Source organism: Podarcis pityusensis (assembly GCF_964106645.2).
Source record: "Podarcis pityusensis genome assembly, chromosome: 13".
NCBI lineage: Eukaryota > Metazoa > Chordata > Lepidosauria > Squamata > Lacertidae > Podarcis > Podarcis pityusensis.
Genome location: NC_138038.1, coordinates 45,511,430 through 45,521,459, shown reverse-complemented (window position 1 = coordinate 45,521,459; position 10,030 = coordinate 45,511,430). Strand labels below are relative to the sequence as shown.

Genomic DNA, 10,030 nt, shown 5'->3' with positions numbered 1-10,030 from the left:
AGGCCCTGACACATTCACACCATGCATTTAAAGCACCATGATACCACTTACACCAGTCATGCCTTCCCCCAAAAAATTCTGGGAGCTGTAGTTTGTTAAGGGTGCTAACCCCTGTTCCTCTCACAAAAGCTACAGTTCCCAGGATTCCCTAGGAAGACAGGGTGTTGTAAAAACTATTGCAACAACTGTAGTTTGGTGAGGGGAATAGGAATAAACTGCTGTGTGATTGCAGCCTTAACCTTGAGCACTTAACTGACTTCAAATTAGGCAATTGTGGACACACACATCTCAGGAATCTCACTGTGATGTTTCGGATATGGCTTTTGCTTCAGAGCCTAGCAACACCTATAAAGAGAAGGCATACCACAGCTAAGAGTAAGAGTAAGAACATTCAAATCACTCACTACTATATTGTATGAAAGTTGGACCGCTCGGGTTCTGTTGCTGTGTTTTTGTTTCTGGTCATGCCACCACTGGTATGTGTCCCTAAGAGGTTTTCACAGATGGGATTGTGGCCCTCATGTTGAAAATGGTTCCCCAACCCCTCTTCTATCCCAGTCCAATAAATCTGCTCCTAAATTTGTGCAGAGCTTATCCACCCTGTGGAATCTGACTGCCCAAACTATCGTTCCTGAGAAGCGATATGTCTCTTGAATGATTTCCTCAATGCCCTTTTCACTTCCTTGTTCCGCAATGTGTATATGAACGGGTTCAGCATAGGAGTGATGATGGTGTAGAAAACAGCCAGAGTCCCATAGGTGGAAGCACTTGAAGATGGACGCAAGTATATAAAGACTGGAGGTCCATAGTAGAGCAGCACCACTGTAAGGTGAGCACTGCAAGTGGAGAAGGCCCGGCGCCTTCCCTCCATAGTTTGGATTTTCAAAATGGCAGATGTGATGTAGGCATAGGAGATACATATGAGCACAAAGCAGCCGGCAGCCACGGCACCAATGTTGGCCAGTATGACGGCATGGTTCACAGCTGTGTCGGCACAGGCTAGCTTGAGCACTGCTGGTATGTCACAAAAGAAGTAGTCCACTTGGTTGGGACCACAGTAGGGCAGACGGAACGTCAGGCTGGTATGGATAGCGGCGTGAAAGGAACCAGTGAGCCAGGTCCCAGCTGTGAGACCAGAGCAGACCCTCCTGTTCATGTGTGTACTGTAGTTCAGCGGGCGGCAGATGGCAAGGTAGCGATCATAAGCCATGACGGTGTAAAGGAAGCACTCGGTGCTTGCCAAGAAGTGGAAGGTATAGAGCTGGACAATGCAGCCTCCAAAGGAGATGGTTCTGTAGCTGGACCTTAAGAAGCCCATCAAGACTTTGGGCACTGTGACAGAGGAGAGACAGGTGTCTAGGAATGAGAGGTGGCAGAGGAAGAAGTACATGGGGAGACTATGGAGCTGGGGTTCGAGCAAGATGGTGATCAGGATGAGGAGGTTCCCCATCACAGTCAGCATGTAGATGACCAAGAAGATGAAGAAGAAGAGAAGGGGGAGTTCGGCTGTGTTTGGCAGCACCCCCAGGACAAAGACCGTCACAGTTTGGTTGGCAGGGTCCATCTGATAGTACAGGAGGCAAGGAACAAAGTGAGTAATCTGAACCGAAGGGCAAGACAAGAACCAAGGATATGAGAACATGCAAGTTGCAATATGCAGTTCAGTGGCTCACCACAAGGGGAAGTTACATATACAGTGGTACCTCGGGTTAAGTACTTAATTCGTTCCGGAGGTCCATACTTAACCTGAAACCATTCTTAACCTGAAGCACCACTTTAGCTAATGGGGCTCCTGCTGCCGCTGTGCCGCCGGAGTCTGATTTCTGTTCTTATCCTGAAGCAAAGTTCTAAACCTGAAGCACTATTTCTGTGTAACCTGAAGCGTATCTAACCCAGGGTACCACTGTATACACAAAGGTTGGCAGTATGAGCCCTGCAGCTCCTAACAGGAAGAAAAGTAATTTAGGCATTCAAATGATGAAAGAAAATAATAATTGTCAGGCTCGTTTCATTTTCTCTGTCTCTCTCTGTCTCTTTCTTTATCCATTTCTTCTCCCTCTCCCTCTCTCTCCTTCTTTTTCTCTTTTAACTGCCATGGGTATTTATTGCTTACCCTGATGACTACGTTCAACCTTCACTGTTGGAGGAAGGATGCTTCTGAATTCCACTTGCTTGGAATCACAAGTAGGGAGAAGTGCTGCTGCCTGCAAGTCCTTGTTTACAAGCTTCTCTTAGGCATCTACTGACTTGGCCACCATCATATCAGGATGCAGGACTAGAATTTGACATTTGGCTATTTTTACAAAAACAACGAAACCTCAAACTCAAAATTTAAAATAAGATGTCACGTTTTCTTGATGGATATTAAAGCGCTGAGGTTTAACAGTGAACTTCCTGGATTTCCAGGAATTTCCCTAAATTTCATCAGTGTTTTATAACGTTGTAAAAGAAAAGCCAATTTTAGAAGAATTAAATTCTCTGAAGTTTTGGAGGGGGACACTTTCCTCGCTTTGTCACAGCTGCTTTTTACAGATCTCGGTCTGCAAGCTTCCAGCACATTTTCCGGACAAGCATACAATGGGAGCAAGCATTGCTTTCTACTGAACTAGCTTGCTGCTAGTCTGGATTCGTTTTAATTTTTAAAAATCATTTTAAAACATAAGACCATCCAAAGGCCTACCTGGTCCAACATTCTGTTCTTACAGTCAACTGGAGTCCTATGAGACCTGAGTGCAGCAGCACTCTTCTCTCCTGTAGCTTCCAGCAACTGAGATTCAGAAAGAGATGTTCTAGCAGAACCTGCTCCCCAATGCTGTTTAAGGAATGAACCACCAGCTAGAGAGCTTCCGAGAAGGATATGTGCATATCTTAATAGAAGCATAACTTTCGCATTCAGATATTCTCACCTCCTGTAAACCTGCAGTGTGAAGATGAATATAGACATTGTTTCCAGTGTGGCACAGTTCTTGAGTGTCCACCAGTCTATATACTTGCACAGTCCAAACCACAGCCTTCTAGGGGAAGGATACACTCCATGGGGGCCTGAGAGGGCCTTGGCTGATGCCCAGGGAGTATCAGGGATGGTCCCACCATTACGGGGGCAATCTTGTCGCTCTCTTCCTTTCGCCCAACGCGACTGACACAGCAACATTGTGCTGCTGATATCGGCAAGGGCATAACCAGCTAGGACAAATATAACAGTTTCCTCTGGGTATTCTAGCAGGATCACTTCATTAATTCCCCCTGTTGAGAGACAAAAGCTTCCTTTTCCTAGCAAACACAGGGGAGGGATAACTTTTACATAGCAAAAGCTACATTCCCTCTGGGTTTACAGGGGCCATACTCCAGTTGTGGGTGGGGCCAGAGGCAAAAGTAGACACAGCTATGGATGTGAGTTTTACCTTTGTACAATAATGTAATAAATGTAGGGGTTGCTCGTGCGCAAGTTGGTGCCACTCCTGGCTAGGTTGCCTTGTTACACCTTTTCTGTCTGGACAGCCCTTGCACTTTGTGGCTGTTCAGTCGCTAGCAGAATCCGTCAGTGGGCGTTTCTTAAACCTTTTCCAGCATAAAAGTTGTTTGACTCCAAGTCTCCTCCTACTCTCCCTGCACGGAAGTCTTCTGCGCAGGGAGGGCATGGGTAGCAGAGGACCCGTGCTCTCCTCGCTGATCTCCGGCGAGGAGTCCTGGAGCCCCCTCGCCGATTCCCCCATCTGCCCCCCTTTATCCCTGGTATTACGCTGATTTCTTTCCCCAGATGGTGAGCTGCCTCTCCCCCTGCTGGGCCCTTCTCCAGCATCGCTCGAGAGCCTAGCCTCCGCCTCTGGCTCCGATGTCAGTTCCCTGACAAATAAGTTAATTTCTACACATGCTTGTATGCCTCTCTGTATCCTATTAGGCTGTCTGACGTTATGATTTTTTATTATGTTTTAATCACTGATGCTCTGTAATGTGTTTTTGGGACGCGGGTGGCGCTGTGGGTTAAACCACAGAGCCTAGGACTTACCGATCAGAAGGTCGGTGGTTTGAATCCCCGCGACAGGGTGAGCTCCCGTTGCTTGGTCCCTGCTCCTGCCAACCTAGCAGTTCGAAAGCACGTCAAAGTGAAAGTAGATAAATAGGTACCGCTGCGGTGGGAAGGTAAACGGCGTTTCCGTGCGCTGCCCTGGTTCTCCAGAAGCGGCTTAGTCATGCTGGCCACATGACCTGGAAGCTGTACACTGGCTCCCTCAGCCAATAAAGCGAGATGAACGCCGCAACCCCAGAGTCGGTCACGACTGGACCTAATGGTCAGGGGTCCCTTTACCTTTACCTTTTAATGTGTTTTTAATGTGGTACACTGCCCTAGGATCTTCTGATAAAGGGTGAAATATAAATTGTAAGCATCATCAGCATCAACATCATGCTTAAGCCATGAAGACACAATGATAGACTCCAACTTTGATGACTTTAGATTAGAGAGATTCATGGAGGATAAGGTTATCAGTGGTCACAAACCCTGATGGCTATGTTTTATCTCCACTGTATGAGTCTTAATTCCAGCTGCTGGAAAGTACAGGAGGGAAAAATGTTGTTGCACTCAGGCCCTCCTTGAAAACTTCCCATGGGCATCTGGGTGGCCACTGTGAGAACAGGATGCTGGGCTAGATGAAACTCTGCCTGAACCAGCAGGGCTCTCATTCTATTCTCCATTCAGGCAAGCAAGGAGCATTATCAGAGTATGAAGTAGGGCTGATGAGGGGTGTGGCTTGGGAAAGGGGGTGTGGCCTAGACACATGGGCAGAGGAGGAAGGGAGGACACCAACCTGTCCTGTTCCAGAACTGAACTACCTGCTTGGTCACTTCACAGAAGCCACACCTATCACTCAGTCAGGTTGCCAGTTGCATTGCTAGAATGCGCTACAACGTCGCCCAAGTGACCCCAGTGAGCATCTCAGTTTCAAATATTCTGATTATTTCTACTTTTAGTAGAAATTTTATTTACTTGATTTAAGGGGGCAGAGGATTGCATTTGGTCCTGGGTCCTGAGGTTCCCACCCCTACTATAACATATATCAGGGAGTAAGTCCTGTACTCCTCTACCACACACCCCTTCATTTGTCCTGCCTTGCACATTGAGTTTTTTGCCTAGTGGGAATGTGTCATCAGACTCTTATAGTGCCATCTTGCTTCTCTGGATGAATCCATTCATCTTGCTTCTCTGGACGGATACAGAAGTGTGTGTTTGTGTGTGTGTGTGTGTGTGTGTGTGTGTGCGCGCGCGTGCGTGTGTACACAAAGCTTGCTGTATAAGACTAAAATTTACGTACATTGCTCCGCTGACTCTGGCCAGTCGCCCAAAGGAGTTGCATCCAGGTGGGGGGAAGGGGTGATGAAGAAGCCAAAGCAAATTGGTTCAGCCTGCCTGAGGATTTTATATCTTCCTGCCACCCCAAGTTATAGATAGCCTTGTGTTGCTGCAGTTGTACAGCTTGAGCAGGTGAGAACTTGGTGGGAAAAGTTTGTTGAGTTCTGCCATGGGTGGTGCTTATTCCCATCAGAAGGGTGAATCTTGGAAGGCCGTCTCCCTGCCATGCAACCCTTTTCCACTTGGCCTGGGAGCACAGGGCTCTGACTGACTTCAGCTACAGAACCTGAGGCTGCTAAACGGACTCTTGGGCTGGGATATTGTTTATAGGGTTTTGTTGGGGAGGTTGTTGCTGTTATTGTTATACGAAAAAAAAAATCTTTACTTATATCTTATTATGTGGAAATTGTTTAATTTGGTTGTGTATTTTTGTGTATTTTGTGACTAGTTTTGTTATGTCAGAACTTTGTGGTTTTTTTCCTAGTTGTAAGCTGCCTTGAGCATGGTTTCAACTATGGAAAGTTGGCATACAAACAAAATTACATATATACATATATGACTTTATATGTATGCCACCTTTGCACAGTTAAAACCATGCTCAAGGCAACTTACATTTTTTTAAAAAAGCACATAACTACAACATAACAAAAGTAGTCATAAACATTTAAAAAATACCCAACCAAATAGAACAGTTTCCATATAAATCACAACAAGATCTAGAATAAAGATACAGAAAAACCAACAGCACCCCCACAACAAACCCCAGCCCCTTAGGTATGGGGAAGTTGATTCATCCCACATTCCCTTTCCCGTATGCCCACCTTTAAGAAAACTGATTAGCTAGAAACATTCTTTAGATCACCCAAGATTCTTGTTCACCACAGACACCATTGGAAAACGAACACATTTCTATTATGCACCAACATAGTAAAAGATAACATTCCCCATATTGTCTGAGTGAACACAGCTAATGGCCAGTGAAATCCTATTAGTTGCCCAGGGAATCATTCAATTGGTGAGGACATCTTCCTGCTCCACAGTTTTCTTAATGCACACTTCATCTCCTTGTTCCTCAATGTATAAATGACGGGATTCAGGAGTGGGGTTACAGTGGTGTAGAACACAGCCACCACTCCGTCCAGTGGGTCTTCAGACCCTGGTCTCAGATAGATGAACACAAGGGGAACATAGTAAGTTATGACAACTGTGATGTGAGCAGCACAAGTGGAGAATGCTCGGCGGCGTCCCTCAGCACTACGGATCCTCAGGATTGCAGAGATGATGTACACGTAGGATGTGAGGATGAGGAAGAAGCAGGTCATGGCCAAGAAGCCAATGTCTACAAAGGTCACCATCTCATTGAGTGCCGTGTCAGCACAGGCCAGCTTAAGCACAGCTGGGATGTCACAGAAGATATAGCCCACTTGGTCCCCATGGCCATAGGGCAAGTGGAAGGTGAGAGTGGTCTGTATCATAGAGTGCAAGGAGCCCCCAAACCAGGTCCCAAAGGAGAGGCAGAGGCAAGCTTTATGGCTCATAATAGTGCCATAACGGAGCGGCTTGCAGATGGCCAGGAAGCGGTCATAGGCCATGACGGTATAAAGGAAACATTCAGTGCAGCCCAGAAAGTGGAAGAAGAAGAGTTGGGTCACGCAACCACCAAAGGAGATGACCCCACCACCTTCAAGAAACCCAGCGACCACCTTGGGTACCACCACTGAGGAGACAGTCATATCCAAGAAGGACAAGTGGCAAAGAAACCAATACATAGGTTTGTGCAGCCGGGGCTCAAATGCCACTGCCAAGAGGATCATGAGGTTTCCTATGAAGGTGAGCAGGTAGATGAGCAAGAAGAAGAGGAACAATGGGACTCGTAGTTCACGGGGATAAGGAAACCCGACAATGATGAAATGGTACTGTCCCGTTTGGTTTTCACACTCCATGTAACTTAATGTTCACCTTAGTGTTGTGAATGATTAGACTGCAAAATCCAAACAAGGGAGAGAAGGGGTTGGCATGCCACGTCAACTGCTCAGTTCTGAATGAAATTACTTGTAACCACTTAGGTTATTTCTAGGAGATAAAATGAAAGTACAGATAAAATTAACATTGCGGGTGGGTGGCAGATTCCAAACCGTACCCTCAATTTTCACATGGAATATCAAACGTCTAGACCATTAGTTATATGAATTTCAAACTAGGTGTTCAAGTTTTTAGTTGGACTGCTATGCTCAGAGATTAATTTTGCTGAAAATCATAGTAAAGGTAAAGGTAAAGGGACCCCTGACCATTAGGTCCAGTCGCAGACGACTCTGGGGTAGCGGCGCTCATCTTGCTTTACTGGCCGAGGGAGCTGGCATACAGCTTCCAGGTCATGTGGCAAGCATGGCTAAGCCGCTTCTGGCAAACCAGAGCAGCACATGGAAATGCTGTTTACCTTCCTGCAGGAGCAGTTCCTATTTATCTAATTGCACTTTGACGTGCTTTCGAACTGCTAGGTTGGCAGGAGCAGGGACCGAGCAACGGGAGCTCACCCCTCGTTGTAGGGATTTGAACCACTGACCTTCTGATCGGCAAGCCCTAGGCTCTGTGGTTTAGACCACTGCACCACCCGCATCCCCCACAGCGTGACCGCGTTCATAGTACTGATCGCCAAATAGATCATAGTACTGATCGCCAAATAAAGTTGTTCAAGCTGTAAGAGTAGGTTGCTTTGCTTTTTTTTTGTAAGGATTTCATTTTTCACTAGCAGGTTTTTGTATTATAGCTTTGTACAGTAGCCAAAACACAAGTTAATTTTTTGTAACTCCGATTTCAGAAGACCTTGGCTACAACTGAAAGCAGAAGTTGTCTCTGAAACTTAATACAGTGGTACCTCAGGTTAAGTACTTAATTTGTTCCGGAGGTCCGTTCTTAACCTGAAGCACCACTTTAGCTAATGGGGCCTCCTGTTGCCGCCGCCGCGCGATTTCTGTTCTCATCCTGAAGCAAAGTTCTTAATCCGAGGTACTATTTCTGGGTTAGCGGAGTCTGTAACCTGAAGCGTATGTAACCTGAAGCGTATGTAACCCAAGGTACCACTGTATCATCTCTGTTTACTCACTCCAGCTATTCTCCAGGAAATACATAAAACAGGTCTCATTTTCAATCCCAGGCATCTCTGGGTAGGTCTGGGAGAGACCTCCTGCCTAAAACCCTGGAGAGCCACCCAGGTATGACACAGAATATAACAGCTCTGTATGATCCTAAGAAACAAAAATGACACTGGCTTGCTGTAAAAGTTGGCTTGGCACACGAATCTTACAAGCCATGCTAAAATTCAGTCTGGGAGGCAATTCTCAAACAAGTATTCTCAGATCCAGAATTTGCAAAACAATTGAATTCCGAACATGTCCATTTTGGTTCCATTTCTTTCTTAAAGATGAAAGGTGATTCTCTCAGAAACAGAATATACCCTTTGGTTCAAACCCTGAAATCTTCACCTGCCAAAATAATCTCAGGAAACAGAGATGGGGGAAATCAATACTGGCCTGAGACTCTGCGGAGCTGATGTAAGAAAGGATGATAGTCTATCTCAGCAGAATGGAGTTTCCTAGGTTCTGAAGCTCAATAGTTCTAGATATTGACTGTGTTCAGAGACAACACCAAATTGTGGTATGGTGTTTCAAGAATGTACACACATCTTCCCTTTCTCTCCTCTGGTATAGGCATAAGGAGATGATAAGATTCTTCAGGTTCTTTCAGGTTCTGATTTAGAGTAACCAATGTTTAGTGTGCCTTATGTTCCTGTGTCATCCAAACTCCTTAACTGTGGTTAATGATGGTTAGCAAAAACCTAGTCGGTTATTAATTGATGCTGTTGTTGTTATTTAAATTTAATTAATAAATTTTTATTTATTAAATTTGCATCAGCTGTGGTTTGTCATTGGCTTGTTTCTATTGATAGATAAGAGTAACTACAATTTGCCCAGGTTTTGATGCCACAGCAAACTGCAGTTAATCAAAACTTCTCCTCACAGTGGCAAAAGAGAGAAGAGCATGCAGAACTGGAGAAAACTAGCAGGACTGGCCAAAGACATTCAGGATAAACAGCAAATGGCACCCTAAGCAGCTGCTTGAGATGACTGCCCACTCCACCTGATAGCAGGGCTGGTCCTGGTGCTAGATTATGTCTCATAATGCTTAACTATGTTGAACTCATCCCATCACGAAATCTTACCTTTCTGCTTGATGCAATGTCAGATGTTCTGTAGCCTGCAGAAATTGAAGCTCTCTTTATTTTATGCCGCAGTCCTTTTCAGTGTTTCATTAGTCTTCTTTCTCTGCATTTCAAGACAGTCACCACTCTTAAACATAAAGTCAATGCCTTGGTGAGAAAAGAACTCCAATCCTTTCTCAGCTTAGGCAGGTTCACATGTTACACTGAACAGAGGTAGACATGTACAAGTTTATATGTGAAAGAGTATACACTTGTTGATCTGTACAGTTCTGCTGTTGTGTACACATGTACACACTGTACACTCATTGAACATTATATGTGAATAGCTGTATGAGCGTATAGCTCAACTATTTGGGTATGTAGGTACACAGATTGTACTCTTTTTGACTGTGGCCTATGAGCAACCTGTGTATCTCTTTAACCTGAAACCATAGAAGACAAAAATATTCTCCTGTTACAGTAAA

The 10,030-nt window shown here is 45.3% G+C and overlaps 2 protein-coding genes across 2 annotated transcripts; both read right to left on the bottom strand.

Moving 5' to 3' along the window:
• Positions 1–622: 622 nt before the first annotated feature.
• LOC308461705 (olfactory receptor 10S1-like) lies at positions 623–1,564 on the bottom strand (the record flags this gene model as incomplete). Its single annotated transcript, XM_080978842.1, has 1 exon — positions 623–1,564. The coding sequence occupies one exon, from the start codon at positions 1,562–1,564 to the stop codon at positions 623–625; it is 942 nt and encodes a 313-aa protein (XP_080834968.1).
• A 4,787-nt stretch (positions 1,565–6,351) lies between these two features.
• LOC308460933 (olfactory receptor 10G6-like) lies at positions 6,352–7,290 on the bottom strand (the record flags this gene model as incomplete). The annotated part of the gene is made up of 1 exon (XM_080977471.1): positions 6,352–7,290. One exon carries the CDS (start codon positions 7,288–7,290, stop codon positions 6,352–6,354), a length of 939 nt encoding a protein of 312 aa, XP_080833597.1.
• Between the last annotated feature and the right edge of the window lie 2,740 nt (positions 7,291–10,030).